General features: G+C 44.5%; 1 protein-coding gene across 2 annotated transcripts in view; it reads right to left on the bottom strand.

The window, feature by feature from the left end:
• The window catches only part of IFI35 (interferon induced protein 35), a 70,206-nt gene extending 44,636 nt beyond the window's left edge, over positions 1-25,570 (bottom strand). The window contains exons 1-4 of one of the 2 annotated variants that reach the window (XM_088480845.1): positions 25,500-25,570; positions 22,866-22,920; positions 13,735-13,812; positions 7,800-7,871 (exon numbers count right to left, since the gene is read on the bottom strand). In XM_088480845.1, coding sequence (XP_088336971.1) covers positions 7,800-7,871; positions 13,735-13,812; positions 22,866-22,889 — 174 coding nt within the window. In that variant the 5' untranslated portion in view covers positions 22,890-22,920; positions 25,500-25,570. The remainder of the gene's footprint in view (positions 1-7,799; positions 7,872-13,734; positions 13,813-22,865; positions 22,921-25,499) is intronic. The other variant, XM_088480846.1, reaches the window with a different exon arrangement.
• Positions 25,571-25,897: the final 327 nt, after the last annotated feature.

Genomic DNA, 25,897 nt, shown 5'->3' with positions numbered 1-25,897 from the left:
TTCTTATTTTAAACTGGAGATAGTCAAGGAACAGGATCCCAAAAGTGAACTATTATATATTTCCATGAAGCCAGCAAGAGTGACTGTCTTTTTGGAAAAGTGTGTGTGACTATATACTGTAATGTGTGTTCTTATTCACACTCTAGTCCTGATTCAGAGATGTACGCTAACCTGATGGTAAGACTACATGGTTTTACTACAGCAAGTAATGTCTACGGATATACATCAGGAACCATGTGCAGAACAGGTCCTGCGATACCGCACAGAGTTCCCCCAACCCTCTGCCTGATTAACGGGCAGAATTTTTTGGGGGGTGAGGGAACCCCTGTTTTCTGGGAGTTCTGAGGCCAGGGTCTCCCTCCGAACTAAGACTTCCTGGCCTTGCAAGCCGCCAGGACTCGGTTATGCTGCGGTAAGCTTCAGCTACTGCAGCCTGGCCAACGGGACATATAATTGTCGCGATTGTTCCGATGGTGGTCTCGCAGCGCTGGGATTGTTGATGCAGCAAGGAGGTGTCTTTCATACAGACACCTTCTGAATTAGAAGTTTAGATGGATGGAATTGCACAGCCGCTTGTGTGCAGCTCTGCAATTCTGTACATCTCTGACTCAGACCCTCTATTTGTAACTAGGTGTATGAAAGTTCTGTGAATGCTAGTTGGAACGAGCATTAAATGTGTTGGTTATCATTAATTCCTGGGCTTGTGCCAATTCCTCTTCAAGTGCTTAAGTGAAGAATGTCAGCAATGTAGCACCATATCTGTGGGAATGTTGCAACAAGCCCAGTATGGCAACTGTACTGTGGGAAAACTGCTTTTGTGATCTGGGTAATATGACACTGCATGGCTCTTTTAGGCCAAAATGGGCACCTTGTTTCCAGGAATTTAACGTTTTGTTGTTTCAAGCCCTCTTGTCTGTGGGTATATTTGCACTCCTTTTTTCTTTTTTTTTTTTTTTTTTAACAATGTAGAACAATAGGGCCCTGGCTTACTCAAACATAGGTAGGGGTGAGCTGCATGGGGAATTTAGTTACTTCATTCTGAACTGTTTTTGGTTCTTTTAGCTCAACTCAATGTGATATTTATTTTTAAATGACTGTTTTTGATCTTGCTTTTTTGCAATTATTGGTGTCTCATAGACTGTTTTACTACAGCAGGTAATGTCTACGGATATACATCAGGAACCAGTGGTTTGGTAATCGGTGATGATTCTCAACTTAACAGAAATAATTTTTTTATTTGATGCTGGGATTGTGAGTTACCATTATCACATTCTTGTTACCGATGGCCATCCAATGTTAAATGTATCAAAACCATCAACTCATTACCTTGCTTTGGCTACTTGTCATCTCAAGGCATGTTGTGGTGGCATCGCCATCCCTATTAATGTCCTACATATTTTATAATTGAGCAGGGATGGCCATCAGTGGGTTAACCACCAATGGTTTCGCCAACCAATGTTCAGCCTTGCTCCATTAGTCACTAGGCAGAGAGCCAATCTGATTCAGGGGAGGAGCTTTGTGGGTTGTGCCAGGGGGCGGAGCTATGCTTTGTTGTCCGGCGCTAGAGGAGAAAAAACATTGTGGGGCTCTGTGCCATCGATGGCGGAGAACCACTATCTCTGCCATGGGTGGTTAACAATCAATGTTTGCTAATTGTTGATGGCTGGGACTAATCACTGTCAATAAGTGCTTCTTTCACCGGTACAGCTGGGTACACACTGACAGATATATTGGTCGATCAATTGATCGGCCAATATATCTGATGCCCGTCTGTGTGTACCAGCGATATGTCTGAACGACGTTTGTCACAGACATATCGTGTCTGCTGTGCTGCACAGCCGATGGCAGATATATCCGTCCATTGGGCAGTGTGTACACATGCAGCAGACGCTGCGGGGAACGGTACCCATGGCCAGAAGCAGATGATGGTCGTTCAGTGTGTAACGACCATCATCTGCAGATTTATCTGTGCACTGTGATGGTAAAGTTTTATTTCTTATTTTCTTTTTTGGGAGGGAGGTGATGAATTGCTTGTGAGTAACAGCATAAGATTGTGCAATGTTTGACATGAATCATCAAGACTATCTGATATACTCAGACAGTAGGAAACTGTAACATAAAATTCCCAAATAAGGTAGGCTGCATCCAAGAGCTTCTTGTGATAAGACACAATCTGTTTAACCCATGGTATTCACTATGGGTAACCAGCTTATATTTCCAGTTGTAATTCTGTAAAATCAACCAATATTACTGAAGTTTTTTTTTGTATTGCTTATTTTGTAAGCAGACTACAGTTCATCAAGTTAATGCACATTTGTGCTGTGATCACGTGTTAATGAATTAAATGAAATAATGTTTGAATTCCTTTAAGAAAGCTTTATACAAAGGGTTTTGTATTTGCAGGAAAGAAACTAAAGCAGGGTACACACTGACAGATACCCTGGCCGATCAATTGAACGGCCAATGTATCTGCTGCCCGTCGGGCAGTGTGTACCCGCGACATGTCGGTGAACGTTGGTGTTCACTGACATATCGCATTGGCTGTGCTGCACAGCCGATGGACAGATATGTCTACATACATATGTCCATCGTCAGGTGTGTACGGGCGGTCTGCAGACAGCACATACACACAGCGGGAGGAGGGACACGCCCCCTGGTTGCCGAGACCTGCGGCCAGACACAGATGATAGTGGTTCAGTGTGTACGAACAACCATCATCTGCAATCACTCGATCTGCAGATATATGTCCGGTGTGTACCCACCTTTAGGGTTTGATGTATCAAGCAGTGAAAAGAGTTTAGAAGTTGTGCATAGCAACCAATCTACTTTAATGTAAAATGTACTAAGTATGTTTTATATATGGATTTTTTACCTTAATTTGGGTACACACCTGACAGATATGTAGATAACTCGACGATATATCTATCTGTAGATGATGGTCGTTCATACACACTGAGCGACCATCATCTATCCGGCTGCTGCTGTATGTGTGTAGGCGGTCTGCAGACCGCCCCGTACACCCTTGCCGCCGGACAGATATATCTGTCCAGCGGCTGTGCAGCAACGTGATATGTCTGTGAACAACGTCGTTCATAGACCTATATCGTCTGTACACACTGGCCGACCAGCAGCAGATATATTGGCCGATCAATTGATCGGCCAATCTGTACCCAGCATTATATTAAATAGCACTTCAGGTGCTAAATATTTACACCCTGACCCTTTTTTTTTTTTTTTTGGAGGGGGATGATTTCTATTTAATACAGGCACTTGCACAATATTAGTCTTAATTGAGGCAGTCACTATGTAGAACCTTCGTTCCACTGTCTAGCGCAAGCTGCGGCCAAATAAACTAACACTAAACAAAATGTGACACTGGTTTTACTCCCACTGACCTTCATGTGGTGCATGTCATTTTTTTACATTTTATCAATTTTGATATATCACTAGATAAAATCTGCAACACACTTATCCATGCACTCCAGGTTGGAATGCGGAAGTGATTGACAACACACTTCATAATAATACTGGCTCTATATATTTATACATTAAATTTCACCCTAAGGGCCCTATTCATTTAGGTGCGAAAAGCCGTTTTCTGTGGAAAAGTTTCACCGGTGACGTCATTTCGCCAGGCGAAAACTTATCCCCGTATTCAATTCCAAAGACTATTCGCCGGTGTGGAAAGTCAATGCATTGGAATCGGCGAAAAAGATTCGCATATGAAAGCTGTCGAAAAAAAGTGCAGAATTGGGGTTTTGGGGTGCAAACTTGCAGGAATCACCTTGGACAGCCCCCAAAGGTAAACTATCAAAAAAAAGTTTTAAAGTACTTTCATTTTGTGGGTAAAAAAAAAACAAAGTTGGGGAACAAATTTAAACTAGCAAAATAAACTCTAGGGGGTCCCCCAGTATGCTCCAGGTGTTTTTGGCAGGTGGATTATTTTTTACGGTTTTTTAAACTTAACATTTGCAACTTCAAAATATGCTAGCATCGCTTTTCATATACCCCAAATTTGCTGGGACTAGTTATTTTGATAAAAAAATATTGCTTAATGCCATTCTTCACCACTTATGTGAAGACGCTAATAGCAAGCTTTTGGAGAAATAAAAAACCCAGAATAACTTTATTAGGGGTACTAGAACACCCCCATAGTGATCCTCTATGTTAATGCAGCTTTTCAGGGTGTACAGTGTTTCCCCATTTTTGACAGTATTTTTTGCCAGGTGCCGATTTCGCTGATTCCTAATTGAATACGGGGATAAGCGGAGACACGCGTGATACTTTTCCGCATGGAAAACCAGCGATGATGGCATGTGAAAAGTACGGGACTTTTTGCACCTAATTGAATATGCCCCTAAGTGTATAAAACAGTCTGCATGTAACTTGCCATAGCATTTCAGGTTGAAACGCACAAGCACCTGGCAATACTCTGTCCATACAACCATGCACAGTCATGTAAAGAACAGAAATGCAGATTCTTTCAATACACATACCAAGACAACCGGCACATGTGCAGTTCTAGTAAAGAATACAAAAGCCGAGACCAGTTTTCACATCCAGATTACGGCGGAAGTGGCTTGCGTTTCACAGTGGAATTCACAGCCACAGTTTATTTATAAACCGGTTTGGTAGTCAAAATAAATATAAACTATTTGAACTATGTGGCAATAAATGTTTTATATGGTATTTTTTTTTCTGTCTTTATTGAATATAGTCTTGGTGATGTTTCCCCCCCCCCCCCGTCCGCAAGATAAACAGATGGGAGGGAAGTCTGGTTAACTGCCCATCATGGTACACCTTAAAGAAGACCATGTTGAAATGTGTCGGTGGAGGACAAGAACGCTGTTACTAACCAGATCCAAGGGTAGATGCCATCTCTGCAGTGGATGTTACTGAACCCCGGATGTACCATCTACATTGCATTTCTGATGTGCTACTTGCCTTCCTTTATCCGGTATGCAGTTAACTTGTCCAAATGGTGGTTTTATTTGTGGTTTAAAAGGTGTTTGGCTTTAAGCCTGTTTGCTGCCTTCTCGACCCTGTCTCATGCCTCTGAATTTTAATGGCTCAAGCTCCCCAAAGAAGAGCTCTGTCTTGATGTTGGCATTATGCCAAGGGCATATTGATATAGCTTTCTTACAGATCCACCTTGCTCCCTGTCATACTATACTCCAAGCTAAAGCTTTTTCCCAATCTTTCTTCTGCCCCCACAAACCAGAGGTGTTGCTATCCTTGTCCACAGTAAGGTTCCCTTCCCAATGTCCTCCTCTTACTCTGATCCCGAGGGTAGGTTTCTTATAGTTGTGGGTTCTCTTGGGGCCACCCCGGTGTCTTTGGCCCCCTACTACTCTCCCAATACAGGACAACTTTCCTTTCTTTCCTCTGTTTCATCATCTTGACTTGCATGTGATTTATGTGGTTTTGGGTGGTGACTTTAATATGGCACTAGACCCGGCCCTGGATAAATCTACCCATCCAGTCCCCTCTTCTGACCTGCCCTTTGCCTCCACACACAGTTTTGCTGCATTCCTAAATGATCTCTCCTTGCTTGATACTTGGCTCCTCTCTAATGGAGAAGCCAGGGGCTACACATGTTTTGTCTCCCCCCTGCATAGTTAATTCTCCCATATAGACTATGTACTTGCAGATTCCTGACTTTCCTCTAAGGTACTCCAAGCTGATATAGTTACTTTTTTCTTGGCTGATCACTCTGGTCACGTGGATCCTTTGAATGTATTTAACTCCCTCACCCCCTTTTTTTTCCCCCTTCTTTGAGGCTATTGGGAACTATAAGATGATGTCAACTGGGACATTTTAATAAGACTGTGGGGATCTTATCCCATAGACTCGATTATACTGTATTTTGTATTACTTTCTGTAAAATAATGGGTAGAAGCTCACTGGTTGCTGTGAGCAACTTCTCCACAGGTCTACTGTTTGATACATCAACCACTATCTTGCATAATACATCTTATAATAACGCCAGTATACATGATTAAACTCACAAAAGACAGCTCTCCTGGTAAGAGCTGTCCTTTGCGATAGAAAGACTTCCGTGTCTATGATGCAGAAGTCCTACTGCACATGCGTTGAGTGACGCACATGTGCCAGGGGCGTTCTGGGAGGGATCCAATTGGATCCTTCTCAGGGGGACTTGCGATAAGAATCCCCTAGGTCCATCATGTCTAAAGATGGCATTAGCTACTGCATCCAAGCCCAGGAATGTATTGCACTCCAGACCTTGGTGCATATGCGGTGAGCGGCCAAACCTCCAAAAACTTACATTTCCTGAGGAATGACCACAAAACAGCAATAGTGCATCGAGGCCAAATTATCTTTTGTGGACTGAATGTAAAAAAATCTGCTCAATATCCACTTATAGTGATTACATATAAATATATATATATATATATATATGGAAAGGCAGCTATATATCTATGTATGTATTTTTATTTCCATTGAGGTTTACATTGCTTTTGTGTACAGCAGTTATGCATGGTTATTTTTGTAAGGTTTTTTTTACTTGAATTTTATGTGTCTGATTGTTTAGTTTTCTTACATTTATGCCTAAAATTCCATATATTATTATTAAATGTAATTTATATAGCGTGCAGTGCGTAACAGAGAATATTTACTCACTCATATCGGTCCCTGGCCCAGTGGAGCTCACAATCTATATTCTCTATCAAATGGAAACACATACAAACATGGAGAGCATACAAACTCTACACAGTGCCTTGGTCAGGAATTGAACTCACAACTTCAGTGCTGTGAGACAGTAATGCTGACCACTGCGCCAACCACACTGCCCACATATTGGGTAACCAGTAATAAAGAGGGCAATGATTTGCTTAAGGTGCATACACACGGTTAGATTTGTCAGATGAACGATTTGATGAATGATTTGAACTACAAACGATTTTTGACTGCATTAAAATGAATGGAATCGTCCAAATCTGACTGCAAACACATGAGATGTCAGATATAGTTATCTGACCATCGGGAACGTGCATCGTTCAGACATGTCAGATTTTCCTTCAGATATGAACGATTGAACTATTTTTTAATAGTTATCGTTCAGATCTGAAGAAAAATCTGACCGTGTGTATGCACCATTAGATCTTCTAAATCAAGGGTTCTCAACCATTATCCTCAAGTACCACTGACAGGTCATGTTTTGTGGATTTCTGCTTGTGGAAGCAGATGGGATAATTACTGACCCAGCAAAATATACTAACTCATCTCTGCATGATTAAAGAAATCCTCAAAACATGACCGGTTGGTGGTACTTGGGGATTAGAGTTGAGAACCCCTGTTCTAAATCATTACAACTTAATAAGTTATGAGTTTTCCCTGCCTGTGCTTTGCTTAAAAGCTTTATGTAAGAAGAAATGCAAAAATATAAAAAGAAAATCTTAAAGTCAGTGCTTTTTATTTTCTTTTAAATGTAACTTTTAGAAGTGTGCTACTTTCCTATAGAAATATAACCAGATACATAATAATAAACATGTAATTTAATGGGCTTTTTACCATAGTAGCTATTGCCAAATGTTGGAGATGTACATTTTTCTATGTGAGTGCAGGGTGTGTATCACCTAACCTTACAATCTAACACTGTGGGCATACATTGAATATAAACAAACGCTGCTGGGTGTGGTCAGTAACAGGAGAACAAGTTAAAAAAAAAAGTTTAGGCACAGACAGGAGTGCGAGTGAGAACTGTTTCTTACTGCTCATGTGCTGGCCCGGGGCATGTTCAGAAGAGAGCAGCAGCGGCCTCTGTAACAGACACCTACCTTATATTTTTGTATCTCTCTTCTCACATCTTCTTCTGTCATAGTCTGGTCTCCAACATGTACAAACCCTCCCTAAATTGAAGATGAAAGATATGTATCAGCAATTTCTTCTGTATAACTAGTTTTTCCTTTCTCTTCCATAGACTAGCTGTTATTTACAGATCTAGCAAGATAGAACCACCCAATGGTGACAAATGTATATAACACATGTAACTCTGACAAGCAGCTGCACCCCTTGCACCTATGGTAATTACACCCATGGCTGCAAGGTATCGGGTGTGGTACAAAATATATACATTGTAAAGGTCAGCATTCAGTGGGTCGCACAGGTTCAAATGGTCAACAATTTTTTTTTTGTAATTTAACCCTACCTCTCCCCTTAGTGCCTAACCCTCCCAGATGCCTATACCTGATGCCTAATCTTCCCTCAAGTGCCTAACCCACCCGATGTCTAATCTTCCCCCAAGTGCCTAACCCACCTGATGCCTAATCTTCCCCCAAGTGCTTAATGCTAGGTACACACTATACAGATGTATCTGCAGATGATGGTCGTTCATACATACTGAACCGGCCATCATCTATCTGGCTGCGGGTACCGGCGGCTGTGTCTGGGGCATGTCCCTACCCCCAGCTGCCACTGTGTGTGTGTACGGGCGGTCTGCAGACTGCCCGTACACACTTGCGGATGGACAGATATGTCTGCAGACATATCTGTCCATCGGCTGTGCAGCACAGCCAATGCAATATGTCTGAACAACGTCGTTCACAGACATATCGCTGGTACACAATGGCCGACGGGCAGCAGATATATTGGCCGATCAATTTATCGGCCAATATATCTGTTGGTGTATCCAGCTTTAAACTGTTAAAAAAAAATGTTTACCATTGTTGTGTCGACCTTTTAACCCTGTCGACCTTCCGCACTGCTGGTCTTTTGTCAGTCGGCCTTTTATCGAACTATTGCATTTGTCAACCCAATGACTGTTGACCTTTACATTGTCGATCTTCTATATGGATACCCAAGATATCACGTGATCTTGGGGTGGAGGAATAGACATACACTTGGGGAGGATGACTTGTAGTGAGTTTGGGATAGTATTTATTCCATTGTAATGAGCTTTTGATACAGAAATCAGACCTGGATTGAAGTAGGCAATCAGACACGGGAAAAGGTTACATGGCAAACGGGGCATAAACCAAACTGCTGGTGCTCAAGCCTATTATTTGTGAGGTATTCTACATGCAGCCAATGGGATTGCACTACATAATTACATTTGCACTAAGCCGAATACCTCACTAATAAAAGGCTTGAGCACCAACAATTCAGGTTCAGCCTTGACAAAGCAGGAAACCAGCAACACACATATCGGCGTTCAATCACCGTGTACCGCACAGACACAATCCTCATAGGACTTTGTCTAATGCCTCTAATGTGAATGTTTGAATGTCCGATTAGCAATAGCTGTAAAAAGTGGGCCATCCTATGAGACAGCACAGGGATAGTAACATGAATGTACGATCACTGGGGCCTATCTATCAAGTTTTTATTTTTCATAACATTATGTAGAAACTGCAGTTTCTGCATAATTTTATATGAATTGTTGCTATCTACTAATAGTCTAATGCAGGAGAGTTCACATAAAATAAAATAGAGTTCTACTATGGAGGATAAAATTAACTAGGTCACTACTATTAGTGTTCCCACTAGGCTATTTTAGTAGGCCACCACGCCCTGCCAATTTTAAAGTAGCAAAATGCGCTCTGCCCTTATAGCGACAACCCGCTAGAGCAGCCTGCCCTGCCCTGTGCCGTTGCCACCCCCGGGACGCAGTGTCTTTACTTTCTTATAATTTATTTGCCGCCTTCTACTTTATACATTGCAGTGTCATTACCTTATGCCTGTCGTTCTGGTAAGATAAATGAAATGCAGTGTGAGAAAGGAGCAAGCTGGCTTACGGGTGTTTTCAGGTGAGGTGAAAGAACAGTGGTGGTCCGAATGGCTAAAAGTTGTGGAAGTTGAATGAGCGAACTATAGAGGAGACTTTGGTGCATATCCAATTGGGTGCGAGGTACCCAATTTTTGGATTACCGAGTGTATGCGCGCTCCTCATACCCCCGGTATACAATAAAAAAAGTGGTTTCAAGGTTTTAAGAGCTGAATCCCCCATGGCGCATGAGGAAAAAAAAAGATACTTACATGTCCTGGGTCTTCCCCCATCTTGTCACAGGCGAGGGGGCTGCAGGGAAGCTCCGGGGGTGTTTTGAAGCGTAAAGACTACTGGAAGACGTAGTTCTCCCAGCACCTGGTACGTGGGGGGGGGGTCACACATATACTGGGTCACACACACAGACACACACACCTTTTCCACCAAAATTACGGGTCAGACCCGGAATTTAGCCGGCACCGACTAGGATATTCCCGAGTTGGCGCCGCTCACACCGGAGTCGGGTCTGCATAGACCCGGTGTGAAAGTGGACGCTTGGAGATGATGTAATCTTTAAGCGCCACTGAAGCCGGACCAATCGGCCAGCTAGCAGCGCACTCCAGGTCATCGTGACCCGGAGTGCGCTGTTCTCACAGCAGGGTTTCACGGGCTACACCAGTGTTAAACCCTGCTAGTTACCACTCGACCCGGCGATCCAACCCTCACCCCTTTTACACCAGGGAGCAAACCGGGTTAACCCTGCAATAACCTGGGTTTTAGCTCCAGTGTAAAAGGGGTATAACAAACACTCGCATACTCACCCTGCTGCAGAAGACCTGGCTCCCGACACTGGAAGAAGAAGACAGCGCTTCTGAAGGTGAGTAATTAAGGACTAATTAAGCTAATTGGAAACTTCCAATAGCTTATTTAGTCCTATGGGGAGGTGCCGCTGGGGTCCCAGAGCAAGTCCCACTGATTTTTACAAAAATGTACAATTTTAGGATAATCAGACTTGCTCTGGAGGATTTTCTATAGAAATCACTGCTTCCCAATTTCAGATACCATATTGAATAGCAAAACGGCTGCGGGAAAAGCCTTGCCCTGCAGGGTTTTTTTTAAATATCCCACCTTCAATTGGATATGCCCCTGTGGGTGAGAGAACCTGCTGTCTGTTCTCTTGTAAGGGAAGAGATGACGATTTGGTGGATGTGTAGATAGGGGAGATTATTGAGGGAGGACAGTGATGGGGGGGGGGGGGGGGGGGAGTGGAATGGAGAGGGGAACTGAATTCATGAATGGGATTGCTGCATGCACTGTGTTTTATACTAGCCATACCTCCTATGAAAATAGCCGCTCTCCCTCCTGTGCCTGAGGGGTTGCTCCGCACTGGATAACACACAGGGCCTGCCTTTGTAAATACAGCTTTGCCCCTTGGCCACTGCATTCTGATCTCTTGTATGCTAGCCATTAGAGAGAGGCTCTGCGTTTTATACTAGTCATGACTTGGCAATAGAATGGAGTCTCTACTGCAGGGGTTCCCAACCACGATCCTCAAGGCACACTAACAGTCCAGGTTTTAAAGATAGCCATACTTAAGCACAGGTGACTTAATTAGCATGAATATCACGAAAACCAGGACTGTTAGTGTGCCTTGAGGACCGAGGTTGGGAATCACTGCTCTTTTGTATAATGGATACAAGATTGGATTGGGCTCTGTGCAGGATTACAGTCCCGTTATAACGTGCAGGGCAGGGCTGGATTAACGGGGGGCGACAGGGGCGGTCGTCCCTGGGCCCCCACACATTCAGGACCCCGTTAATCCAGCCCTGGGAACCAGATCCGCCTCCGCTGGCCCAACTAACCCCAGCACCGCAGGGATTTTGTTATCAGCGGGCGCCCGGCTCCACAACGGTAGCTGGAGCTCACTCCTGAGCTTCGGCTTCCGGCTCCCGCAGTGCACTATGGGAGAGACGTCATGACGTCTCTCCCATAGTTCAGTGGAGCATCCAGGCGGACTGGACGGGAGCGGGGCTTAAGGTATTAGGTTTTTGGTTTTTTTCGTGTGCAAGTGGCTTCATTATAGAGGGCACTACTATTGGGGGCAATACTCAGGGGCCACTATTACTTGGGGCATTTATACAGGAGGCACTACCACAGGGGGCATTACTACTGGTGGCACAACTAATGGGGGCATTGCATAGGGGGCACTGTATAAAGAGCACCACTCCTGTGGGCACTACTACTGGGGGCTCTGCAAAAGGGGCACTACCACTGTGGTTACTGTCACTACTGGGGACACTGCATAAGGGGCATCACTACTGGTGGCATCACATAAAGGGCAATACAGCTGTGGGCATTGTGTAAGAGGCACTACTACTGTGGGCATTATGTGTATTAGGGGCACTACTACTGTGGGCATTGTGTATAAGGGGCAATACTGTATGTCATAACATGAATAAGGGGCACTATGTGCGGTGTAATGTGGATAAGATTGTAAAACTGAGTAAAATTTCATTTGGATGCATATATGTGTGTTTTTTTTCCTGTGGGTGTATATTGTGTTTTTTTCTTGTGTGTGGTTGAAGTTTGATTTATCTGGAGAGACAGTGCTAAAGAGGTTATGTCACTCGCTAAATGTCCTCCTTTCAGTATTTAACAAACAGCGTTAAGATTAGCTTATCACTGTTAGTCAATGTACCGCTTATGAGCGATATGGTCCCCATTGTGCATACCCCCATTTCGTCCATATTTAAAAGGGGCTCCCACATGTTTGTTGCCCAGGGGCCCCCACAGACCTTAATCCGGCCCTGGTGCAGGGTCACTGATGGGGTCTACTTTAGACTGTAATAATGTTAATGTAAACTGAACTTTTAAGCTGCATACACACAACGATTTTTTTGAACGATTATCGTTTAACGATAATCGTTTGAAAAAATTGTTCACTTTCTGAGTCAAACGATGAACGATTATCGTTCATGCGCGTTCACTTATGTAGTTTGCAGTTTGTAGTTCAGTCAGACTTGTCAACTCAACGATTTTCAGTAAGGGAATATGCAAAAATCGTTTGTAGTTCATAAAAATCGTACACTACACTTTAAAAAATCTGACAGATAATAGTTCATAAAATCGTTGGTATCAAAATCGTTGTGTGTGTATGCAGCTTAATGGGTACAGATAGGGACATTGGGCCTGATTCAGACCCACTCGCGAGCGGCTGTCCGCTCGCAAGTGGGTCGATGGTGTGCACTGCGCATGCGCACGACGGAGGGAGCTCCGTTGTGCGCATGCGCGAGACGCGACGAGCGAAGGACTTTCCTTCGCTCGTTGTGTCTGATCAAAGGGGGCGTGCTGTCGATGTTGATTGACAGCACGCCCCCTTTGGTGGGCGTGCCAGCCAGACGGAGGCGTTCCCAAGGGAACGCCTACCGTCAGAAGCCGGCCCCACTGACATCACTAGTGATGTCAGTGGGAGTGATTTTGGCTCTGATAGAGCCAAAATCACTCCTGGCCTTGCGGTTGAGAAACTCAACCGCAGGCTTCTGGTCGCACTGGCGATGGTCGCGATGGTCAAGACCATCGCGACCATCATCCTGCACGCTCGTATAGGCTGTGGGTGGTGACCCACAGCTATACGAGCGTCCAGGAGGACGCTCCATATTTATGGAGGTGGGCCCTGATTCAGAGCGAGCGCTCTGGTCAGAGCGTCCGGCTCTGAATCAGGGCCATTGTACCAACTTCTACTTGGGTATCAATATAAGCTATTTCCTTCACTACTAAATAAAAAAAAAAAAATTTGCTAAATTAATTAACTTTTCTTCCTAGACATAGCTACCTCTAATTTTTCTAACAGCTTTTGATGTATCTATTATTTGATTTTCAAGACCACTTACTAACTTCTTGATGGTTCTGCTCAGAGTTATAGACTTGTATGCAAGCAAAGTTAGTTGGACACATTAAAGCCAAATTGCAGACATTGGGATTGCTTAGGTGCATCACTACTAAAAGAGTACCTGCAACTGTCTAGATGCAGGACATTGAGTGCGAAGTGTAATCCTGAGCTTCACTTGGGATCCTCCATCTGAAGTTATCTGACAAATGAGATGTATGTAACCAATGATAAATCAGGGTGTCAACCCATAATATAGTTGAGCAGGCTTTTTACATAAATGATAAGCTCTTGTGGTGAAGATTGCATGTTTTAAGAGAGAAGGGGGCCCGTGTGCAGCCTCTGTTTGGGCCCCCTCCTCTCTGGCATTTTCCCTGTGATTGAAGACTGCAGAAAGGTAAGTATAAACTAAATATGGGTGCAGGGTGTGCGGTGTGGGCCTCCCTGGACTCAGAGGCCCGTGTGCACCACGCACCCTGCGTCCCATATAAATACGCCCCTGTCGCCTACAAAAAGTACTGTTTGAGCGATGAAACGGGTCACTTTTCAGTCATTTCTGCTTAGCAGCTCGAGGGGTTGTGAGTAGAAATGTCAGGGCCAGCAGCTATGCGCGCCCGAACGGAGTAACAATTGAATTGCTCCATCGGGCGCCATCTAGTGGCCGCTGGTCGTGCAACACACCTGAATTCCCCCCACTGAGGTGAGGAGCAACATTAGCCTTTTATACACTACTTATAGCACACGGTGAACAGCAGAATCTACAAAACAGATTAAATTATAATTTTCTATCCTTTATTCCTGAAACTAATTTCTGGTTTATGTTTGCAAATATCATTGAAGGTCTGCATTAATACTTATATTAAGCCTTTGTTCCACAATTGGAATTTCTGAGATCCAGTCACATGATTTACTATTATTATCATTTATTATTATCTTTCATTTATATGGCGGCACAAATGTTCCGCAGCGCCTTACAAAGCACATAAACAAATTGTAAACAAGCGACTTACAGAACAATATACAATACAGGACCAGGACATGGATAATACATATTGCTACATTAGTGATCATAACACCCAGATAAGCAACAGAGCATAAGCAGACAAGTGTTAGGTGCCCTAGTGGTGAGTAAGAAGTAGATGAAACTAAAGTAGGGAGAAGTACAAGAGGTTAGAGGGCCCTGCTCATAAGAGCTTACATTCTAAAAGGGGAGGGGAAGACAAACAGGGGTGACACAGATGGGGAGGAAGGTGTATGTATCAGGGAGTTAGAATGACAGCTGGAAGGCTTTGATGAAATAATGGGTCTTGAGAGCCCGTTTGAAGGATTGCAAAGAGGTGGAATGATCAACATTGACCATGTTAACATTCATAATATCGACACTACAGTGTTGAATGCAACACCTTCACAGTGTTGAAATCTGAAATGTAAACAGTTCAGGTTAGGAGCTCCCGGGAGGGTTAGGCTGCGTGGGGAGGTTAGAGTTAAACTTCAGGGAGAAGAGGGGTGTTAGGATTAGTCACTAGGAGGAGGGTTAGGAACAGGGATTGGGACAAGATACTTACCGGAATGCCGCTCCTCAGACACCTGCGCTGGAACTGCATGTCACTAGACGGCCGGGACCCAGAAGAAGACGCTGGAGATGCCTCTGCCACAGAGACAGTAAGTAACCGCTGGGCCAGCAAGGATGTTAGGTCGACATTCTAACATGTAGACATGTCATCCGTTCAGACATGAGGAATGTTGACATAGTTACTGTATGTCGACATTTCAACCATATCAATATTCTCATGTTGACCCGATGCACGTCGAGATGTTAAATGTCGACCTAACAATTTTTATTTTTGTCTTTATTTTGCCACTTTTTGAAAACAGAATATCTTTCCGTGTACTTCTGCACATCACGCTCTAGCGCTTGTTACCTTTGTCTACGGTTATATGTTGTTAGTCCATTTTAGAAATAGCCTTAATTTAATAAAAGTTTTATTGTAAAACTAAGAGTATAGTATTCTTTACTTTCTTAACTGATGAGGGGTGATATTTCTTCAATTTGGAATTAAGCATGAATCAAATGCAGACAGAATATGTAACCCCCTTTACCAATATATACAAATAAAACCGTGGTAAACAGATACATACCCAACTAACTATTTCTATGGGGGAGGGGAATATGCGACAAAGGGAAGAAATACGGGAAAGCTCAGGGTTTAGGGGAAAACATTGGGGGACACAAATAATGTGGAAAACTGAAAGTGTGCGGCGGTCAGAGAAGGCCTAAACTAGATAAAATAGGTCTACAGCGGGTTCCCAGGGATTAGGGCTTTATATGTAAGAGAGGACTTAAACTAGGTTGCTACAAAGTCTGATTGCGTCTCTAGGGTTGCGTGGAATATATCCTCCATAGTCATGTAGAAGTACAATCGTTGGCACCAATCCTATATCAATGGGGACACCGTTGAGCGCCAGCATACTGGGACAACCTCCATTGCAGCATTATTAATATGTTGGGATATTTGTGTACGAAAGTAGCCAACAGACCTGTCAGAGCTTGATAACCCAGAATTTCTGACGATAGTGCTATAATTTTGGACCAAAATAGGGTAATTAAGGGACAATCCCACCAAATGTGTATCAAAGTACCTCTATCTTTGCCACATCTATAGCACATAGGAGACAATGAAGGGAAAAACTTATGTAGCATAACCGGACACCTGTACCACCTCGTGAAGCGCTTATATTGAGTTTCACATATTCCTATGCTAGAAGAGCAGGCAGAGGTGATTTCAAAAGCTTTCTCCCAATTTATATGTATACCACCGGTGTAGAAGGTCACTATCCCATGAGTCACAGAATGGCGGATTAGCAGGGAAATGGACAGACAGAAGTATTTGGTAAATACCAGAAATAACATGGGTGAGAGCACATATTCTCAGACGGCGTAAGATCCCCACCAAAGTAGGAGGAAGCAGAATGGCGCACCTGAAATAAAACCATTAATCTCGGTCAGAGACACCAGTAGACGCACATAGATCGGAGAAGGATTTAATTCCCCCATTAGAGACCAGATGTCTCAGTCGGGTAACACCTGCCTCCTTCCACAAGGACGCAGTCTGACCAGATGTCCCAGGAGGAAAGAGGGGGGTTATCTAAAATAGGCGTAAGTGAAGATATTATCAAGGAGATTCCTGTCCTAAGGCGCAATGTTCTCTATAATAGTAAAGTGGGTCCAACCGTGGGGTGATCAGAGCCTATAACTTTAGAGCAAAAGGGTATGGTATTCAGACAAAGGTTCGTGCAGAAAGACTCCAATTCTATCCACTGCTTCCTCCCCACATCCCTTGACCAATCTAAAATTCTGTGTAGGACTGTAGCTTGATAATAAACTGAAATCAAGATACCGTATATACTCGAGTATAAGCCGAGTTTTTCAGCACATTTTTTGTGCTGAAAAAGTACCCCCTCGGCTTATACTCGAGTGAAGTGTGTAGCGCTGACCGGACGGAGTTCGGTCAGCGCTACACAGCACAAACAGACAGCCGCCGGAGCCGGCAGCTGTGTGTTTGTTGTAATCAGCAGCCGCTGAGAGTCTGTCAGACTCTCAGCGGCTGCTGCTGCTCCCACTGCGGGAGCCATCTTCCGGCTACCGCAGTGGGTAATGGGAGAGACGTCATGAGTAATGAAGTCTCTCCCATGCCAAGCGGCCGGAGGAGCTGTTAGCGGCGGGACCAGGAGCGGGGGTTTCAGGTAAGTGTTTATTTTTTTATTTTTATTATGTCTCTCTACTGAAGGGGGGGGGGGGACTACTGGGGGCACTACCAGGGGGCGATTACTACAGGGGGCACTAAAAGGGGGGATTAGTACTGGGGGCACTAAAAGGGGGGGGGGTTACCACTGGGGGCACTACCAGGGGGGGAATACTACTGGGGGCACTGAAAGTGGGGATTACCACTGGGGGCACTACCAGGGGGGATTACTACTGGGGGCACTACCAGCTGCTGCATTTCCCACCCTAGGCTTATACTCGAGTCAATAAGTTTTCCCAGTTTTTTGTGGTAAAAGTAGGTACCTCGGCTTATATTCGGGTCGACTTATACTCGAGTATATACGGTAATTGTTGGCCACCCTGTGTTTTATCTAAAAAGCTGAAAATGCTTAAATCTAGGATTCTGTGTGCTTCAAACAAAGTTACGGATAACCTTGTGTGCCTCTGTTAAGAAGCATGGGGAAGCTTCAGGGGAACTGCCTATGCGTCCATACCAAGAAAACTTTTGAGTGAGCCATTGTGATAACTACTGCCGTATTTTACTTAGGATCGGGATATGGTTCAGGGCCAATGTTGTATGAAGATATTTCGGTAGAAGTATTGTAATATGGGTTATAGAAATGAGGACTCCAGACAGGCATGTACTTGGTAAAGCAGTGGCTTTTAATGGCAGCAAACACTGCACCTTAGCATACGTGAGCATAGGCCTGTATACACAAAGGCACAAAACAAAAAAATAAGTAAATAAACATAAAAGTAAATGTCCCAGCACTCTTTGTGCTTAACAGTCAACAGTTACAAAATCTGTGGACCTTCCGGGTCCTGGCACCCTAATGCTAACCACCACCCCTAGCCTATCGCCTGGCCAGCTTATCCAGCATCAGGAGCAAGGAGCATCAGGTGTGTGAGAGTTTTAAACCCTTCCTGTGCTCCATTGATTATTTCAGCTGGGTCTGTGCAACTGTTAAAACCTGGAATTCCACACCTTCACTGCTAATGCAGAATGCACAGGCTTCACTCCAGCCTCCCTTGGAGGGATTGGATCCCACAGGAATGTGGGCAATTCAGGTGAGAGACAACCCCTCTCACCACAGTATACTTGACGTGAGAGGGATGCCATGCAAATGAGAAGGAAGCAGTCAGGGCAGAGAGTCTCTGCTGATTCAGTAACATTTAGATCCGTGGATTTTGAGTAGTTGATTTTGAATGAAACCTAGAGTGATCTCTACAATCAATCCAGTAATGTTGGGGTTGCCTCTATTCTCTGTCGCCAAGGCCTCCATACACAATACCAAGACCAATGGTGAGAGAGTCCAGCCCTGGCATGTACCATTAGAATTTGTAATTTTTTTGGATAATATCCCATTTACTCTGACCTATGCCAATGGAGCCCGATATAGAGAAAGAATCTTCTGCAAAAAGCCCTCATTCAGGCCCAACCATCTCAAGACTGCCTTCATAAAGCCCCAATCCACCCGATCAAAAGCCTTCTCGGCAACCATGGAGAGAAGCATCATTGGGACCATTTCTACTTCTGAGTGTAAGCTATCAAGTCAATCACTTTGGTAGTGTTGTCCCTCGCCTCTCTGCCTGGTATGAAGCCAACCTGATTGGAATGGATAACACTCGAAAGTAGAGGCCCAAGATGATTCGCCATAAGATTGGAGTATAGTTTAACATTAAGGTATAGATTAACAAATGTGAGTCAATCTCCTCTCTGTGTTCCTCAAGTGTCACCACTCTGTCTGCCACATGAGTCAGATCGGTCTTCATAGAGGAAATACAAGCTTGGATGGAATCCTCTGTTCAATAGGTTGTAAGTCCTGGTGAATATCTTGCCGAGTCGGGAGGGATCGCAGGTGTGTTAAGATTTCAGCAACGTCCACATTTCCAGCCTGAGACTGACAGAAAAGGAGAGAAGCGAGTCTTGGGAGTAGAACCCCCATCCGAACTGCCAGATGCCATGGGCAGAGAGGTAGGGCCAGATGACATGGACCCGGGAGTAGATGCTACAAATAGGTAGAGGAAAGTTGCTATCTGGGATGGTAGCTGGAGTGACTGCGGACTTCTTGGAATTATTGCGTCTCACCATGGATCAGGTAACCAGATCTCTGGGCTAGGTCCAGATTAACAGACAATAATGAGAGATTGGATGCAGGTCTGATAGGTGTCACATCTCACGGTCCCCTCAACTGAAGTGGCAATGTCAAAGGACAGTAGATGACAAAGTGTCATCTATTCCTGGGCCTACATCCCATGAAAGAGGCAGCATAAATAGTATAAGGCACAAAGTATGAGTGTATAGGTGAACTAGCAGTCAGGTAATGGAGACCAGGGTAAAGGCCCAGAATTGAATTTCCACAGTAACCCATATCGAAAATAAATCAGGAGCTTCACAGTGAATTGAGATCTGCGGGGTTTTTGCTGTGTGTAAATATGACAAATTCAATATATAGAGAAGTTGACCATAGGAGGGGGCTCCAATACCATAAATGACACAGTTGCAGCTTATGATGGTATGGTGAAAGTAATTTATAGAAAAGGCAAAGAATAATATACTCAGGGTACAGGCACCTTATTTTCACTCTCACTCTGGGGCATCCTCAAGACAGCCTCAGAATTACTGGATTGAAGAGGAGAGAGCCCAAGAAGAGCACTATCCAGAGGGGATCGTTTGCTCCAGCAACCCCCCCACCCTCCCCCCGACCTGTAAGATGGCAGACAGTGTACTGATCTGTAAGCTGGAGCACCAGGGTCAGGCTATAGATATCCTTCAGTCTGGTGGATTAGGGACATCCACTCACTTCGTACATTCAGCAGGGTGCCTGGGGAAGAAGCCGCATCCCAGCAGATATCCGCAGAGCAGCGGCAATGGTGGAAGACCACGAGGTGCAGCAATTACGTGCGGCATGAAGTCCCGGCCGGGCCATGCACACAGAGGATGCTCCACCACTAGCAGAGGTAGGCACTGGGGTTAATGGGGCTGGAGGGCTGAGTCCAACCTCGGGAGCCGTGGGCAGGCTAGAGCCGGAACCGGAGTCCCAATAATGTGCAGGAACTGTTCACGGGGTCAGGCCAAACTCCAGCCTGGGGCTTCAGAGGGGTGCATAGGCCACAACCGGCAGGGACACAGGTGTCCCTTGGCTCTGCAAACCTTATCCCTAATACAATCAGGTCACAGGTAGAAGACAGACACAAATGGGGCCCCTAAAAATACTAAGACAGGCCAATAAAAGAACAAAATGCAGATGCCGGCCAGGAACCTGCACGACACATGTCCACCCCAGATGCCTGCCAGGCCACGCCCCATTCCATTTGTTTTTATTAAGATTCCAACATAAAGTAGCTACAGATGAATAGGGTATGGGAAACGTAACAGAATAGAAAGGGCCGAATGCAAACATAAAAATAAACTGTAATGCTGGGTACACACTGACAGATATATTGGCCGATCAATTGATTGGCTAATATACCTACTGCCCTTCGGCCAGTGTGTACCAGCGATATGTCTGTGAACGACGTCGTTCACAGACATATCGCATTGGCTGTGCTGCACAGCCGATGGACAGATATATCTGCAGACATATCTGTCCATTGGCAAGTGTGTACGGGCAGTCTGCAGACCGTCAATACACATGCAGCAGCAGCCGTGGGGAGGGGGGCGGACGCACCCCCCAGCCAGCAGGCCCCGCGGCTGCCTGGAAGATGTTCTTGAACCTGCCAGTTTCATGGAAGATATCCTCGGCCGCGTTGGAGCGCCCTGGAGCAAGCACACTATATAAAAAGAGAGAGGCCGTGGGGGATGGATTTGAATTTACTAAGATACAAACCTATCCTGTTGAGTTACTTAAGGATGCTCTAGGGTCTGCCCATGAAACTAATGCTGGGTACACATTAGGTCGACGGGTGCGATGTGTCGGGCCTGACCCACAACTGGGCTGGCATTTAAATTTGCCCACTAAATTGAGCTGCCGGTCCTTGGACCATTTGTACGTGCGATCAGCGGGTTGTATTGATAAAAATAGAAAATTTAGGATAAAAAAAAGCTATATACTTGTATCATTTAGAATGTAAGGTCTCACGAGCAGGGCCCTCGTCCCTCACGTGCTTCTCCTCCCCCTACTTATAGCATCATTTACTCCTAACTCCCCACAACGGCACCTAACACCTGGTTGCTCATGTCCTGCTGCTTGTGTTATGCAGCTATGTGTATAAACCATTTCCTTGTCCTGTATTGTTTTGTATTACTATTAACTGTTTTTTTTTTGTGTGCTCATATATGTACTGTGTAAGGCGCTGCGGAACCTTTGTGGCGCCATATAAATAAAGGATAATAATAATAATAATTGCAAAATTACAAAGCAATGTAATAAGCAAAATGACAATGTCACAACATAAAACATCACAAAATAAAGGAAAAAGTAAACACAAAAACTGGATGAGTGAAGTCAACAGCAGCAATGCAAACAGTTTCCAAAATAAAAGACATAAGTGCAGTAGCCCAAGGAAAGAGTAAAGTAAAGGCCTCCATATATCAGAAATCAATTGGTGCAATTCTGTTTTGCAGATGATTGTGTAACAAAAACCCTGAAATGTATGTGGTTAATAATTAAATAAACACATTTAAATACTGTATCTCTTTGTTTAATGTCTGAGAAGATTACATTATAATGTTTATCTACACTGATAAACCTTGTGGTCGGGATGATTCGATTACAGGGCTGATTCAGAACCGCTCGCGAGCGCTAATCGCTCGCAAGCGGGTCGATGGTGGCCCAGTGCGCATGTGCACGACGGAGCCGGCTCCATTGTGCGAATGCACGAGACCCGGATAGCGACGAGCAAGCCGTCGCTCCGGGTCTCGTACCAAAGGGGGCGTGCTGTCGATGGTGAGTGACAGCACGCCCCCTTTGGTGGGCGTGGCTGCCCAGACGGAGGCGTTCCCATGGGAACGCTTACCGTCTGGGGCCGGCCCCACTGACATCACAAGTGATGTCAGTGGGAGAGCTTTCGGCTCTGTTTGAGCCGAAAGCACTCCAGGGCTTGCGGCAACGAGACCCTACCACAAGGGTCTCGTCGCAAGCCCGATGGTCGCGATGGTCTTCACCATCGTGACCATCTTCCTGCCCGCTCGCTATAGCTGTGGGTGGTCACCCACAGATATGCGAGCAGGAGGAGGCCGTTCAAAAAAATAAAATAGCCCGGCCCTGATTCAGAGCGAGCACTCTGTCAGAGCGTCCGGCTCTGAATCAGGGCCTCAGTCAGAACCTGTACTATCTGAAATCTACATTAAGGACCTGATACTCGATTTGATACTCACGACAACACGTGAATATTTGTACCCATAGTGCTTTGATCTTGCCTTTGGGTTACCTATAATACTTGAGTTACTGCACCATATCTGTGCATCTGTCTTTAATCCCAGATACACATGTTTTATAGAGAAATTGGAGTAAAGGTTTTCAATATTTTTTAGCCTTTTTCATTTTTACCTCTTCGACTGTCTGGTCAGCCATCTGGAGATCTATAATCTGATAGTTGTAGAATCTGTAATCAGAAAATAAGAAAAGAGATGAGTAATAAATGTATTAAGTACTGACCTTTAAAAAATATATATATATATTTAATCTACTACAGATATGTATTTGCAGAATTCATGTGCAGACAAGGAGCAGAGAGAGATTAAACTAGTCATTCTGCTGCTTGAGGAGAGAGTTGCAAGAGTATCCCTATCACTGCGTCTTTGTATAGTGCCCTTTACACATCACTTTATTCATTATTAGTTTTACCACCAAGGTAGAAACTAATCATTTGCATAATAGCATCAAGAACCTTGTTAATCTGATAATCTATATATTGTGCATACTTCTCACAGTGGCGTAAATTCATCCCAGACGCCCGGTGGCAAGTTAAAATTTGGTGCCCCCCCCCCCCCGTCCCAGTCGCTGACACTGTAATGTAGCAATTTGCATGCAGACAGGCTATAGATAGAAGAAGGCAGCAGCTGATGGTCTGACATGGAGCTCTCCACTAGTGTATGGTGGCTTCTCATGTGCCGTGAAGAGGTGCCATGTATTGGGCGGCCATGACGGTACACTCCGGGTACATAGTTACAGCCCTAAGTGGGATGAATATGTTGTGGACAAGGTGCCCCTTCAGAGCTGGAGCCCGGCGGCAGGCGCCTCCATTGTCTCCCATAGTTCTGCACCTGCACTAAAATCTGCCTTCTGGAACCACTACATCACTGTCAAGTTGGAATTCAGTCTTGGGGGGGCAGTAAAATCCAAATCTGTTAGCCCCAACCCTTGATAATTTTTTCCTAATACCGTCTTATCCCGTTGCCTTGTTGAGTCCATCACATTTCTAATTTTTATAGAATATTTATTGATTATATTATATTGCTACTATGTTACATCATTCACTTGTTATTCTTTTTATGTACTGAGTGTTTAAGGGGCCTATCCATTAGACGACTTTTTGAACGATCTGACCAAAACCAAGAGGTTTTTGGTCGGAACGTTCAGAAAGTCGTCTAATGGATAGTCGGCAAGGACCAGCGATGCGCGTGCACGCTGGGTCCTTGCTGACCCCGACTATCTGTGGAACATGCTTGTAAACATGACGACGAGCATCAGATTCCACATGTTCACAGATATTAGGTCGGTCTCCTGCACTGAATGACGTTCAGTGAACGCTGTTCAGTGCGGGCACCGCACCCGGCGACCTGAAGGACTGAACGCTGGAAGTTCAGTTTTTCAGGTCGTCAAATGGATAAGCCCCTTTACTCTGCACTTTGCGTTTTTTCTCTTTTAGTGGCACACTAAGCTTAAACATTGAATTTTTGTCTAATTGTATTCTGTTACAGGACAGTTTCACCCAGTAGACTAACAAGTTTTATGTCGGCAGACAATACTACAGGTGAAGAGCGTCTGCTGGTTGTATAGTTGAAAAAGAATAGTGAAAATTGAACTCTACTAAGTTATAAGATCATTTAAGCTGCCTTTAAAAGCTGCCATTAACACTAAGGGGTCCATTCATTAATTATTGGGGTTTAAACCCAAAAATTAGATAATTGGTATTTGCGGCAATCAGAAATTCTTTACCGTCTGGATATATTAAAAATCACAACCAGGGACAGGGGCTTGTCCCTGCAATGTGTAAAGTGACCGCATCTGCATTTTTCCAATAACCGTTAAAAGTGTTTTTAAAGAGTTAATGCAGAGGTTCCCAAACTCTGCCATTACAGTCCAGGTTTTAAGGATATCCATGTTTGAGTCTAGATTGTTAAATTAAAGTGACTGAGATACTAATTAAGTCACCTGTAGTCAAGCATGGATATCAGAGCTGTGGGCGGAGCTACAGTGGGGGTGGGGCATCAATTGGTGTGCAACAAATTTTTTAAAAAGCATTGTCAAACTTTGGGCTGTGGGGGTGGGTGTTATTATCCCCAGCATCTCCTGGCTGCCCCTATCTCTTCCCTAGCCCTTCCCCATGAGGCCATGGCCCCATGGCCCTTTTTCAGGGGGCTTGTGGCACTAATTTATTAAAGCACACATTAATTAAATATAAGAGGACAGGTGGCACACATTAAACACCCTCTGACTCTCCCTGTCACCCATTGCCTCTCCCGTCACTCCCTGCATCTCCGTCACTCACTGTCTTTCCGTCACCCACTGCCTCCCCGTTTCTCCCTATCACCCACTGCCTCCCCCTGTCACTCACTGCCTCCCCCTGTCTCCCCCTGTCACTCACTGTCTCTCCCTGTCACTCACTGCTTCCCCCTGTCTCTCCCTATCACTCACTGTCTCTCCCTATCACTCACTGCCTTCCCCTATCACTCACTGCCTCCCCCTGTCACCCTCTGCAGAAGGACCCCTTAGATAGTTATGAAAATAACGTTTATATTCCCATTTTGCTGCAAAGAAAAATAACAAGTCTGTAAACTATTACTGCTCTCCTGAATACATAGAATGTGAAAGTAATGTGAAACGAGCTAACTTTAAATTACCTGACTTCTTGCTGAGACTGGCAATGAATGGCTAATTCCTGAACTGTTAAAATCATGTAATTAAAGTCTGTAGTAGCTATAGATCATTATTTAGAAATTAACTAGAAAGTATTGATACCTCTTTTCGGTTGAGCAGAACTGTGGTCTTGTGTTTGTTGGCTGCACTGACTACAGTCAGTTTCACTTTCATTTATTTACAAGGAAGGACGTTTCCCTGTTTGTCTCACTTGTAGCTGTTTTGCATCAGAGTAGGCGGCCCTTCTGTTCAGTGTTCTGCTCTGGAACCACCAGGCCAGATAACATAAATCTTGGGGTCTGAAACACTCCCCCACCCCAATCCCTCCCCCTGGTATTTACAGAGCTGAAATAAGGAAAAATACAGTTTTTCCTTATACAGCTTTTTAAATAGTTTTTAAATACAGAACATTAATTAAATGACTCACTGCACGTTGTATTCCACACTTTGCACTCAGTTAACACTGAGGGCCTGATTCAGCAAGGGAGAGAACGCACGCA

The sequence above is a fragment of the Taudactylus pleione genome, unplaced genomic scaffold, assembly GCF_031769625.1.
Source record: "Taudactylus pleione unplaced genomic scaffold, aTauple2 ptg000256l, whole genome shotgun sequence".
Classification (NCBI taxonomy): Eukaryota; Metazoa; Chordata; class Amphibia; order Anura; family Myobatrachidae; genus Taudactylus; species Taudactylus pleione.
Note: the sequence above shows the minus strand (reverse complement) of the source record. Positions and strands in the feature narration are given on the sequence as shown.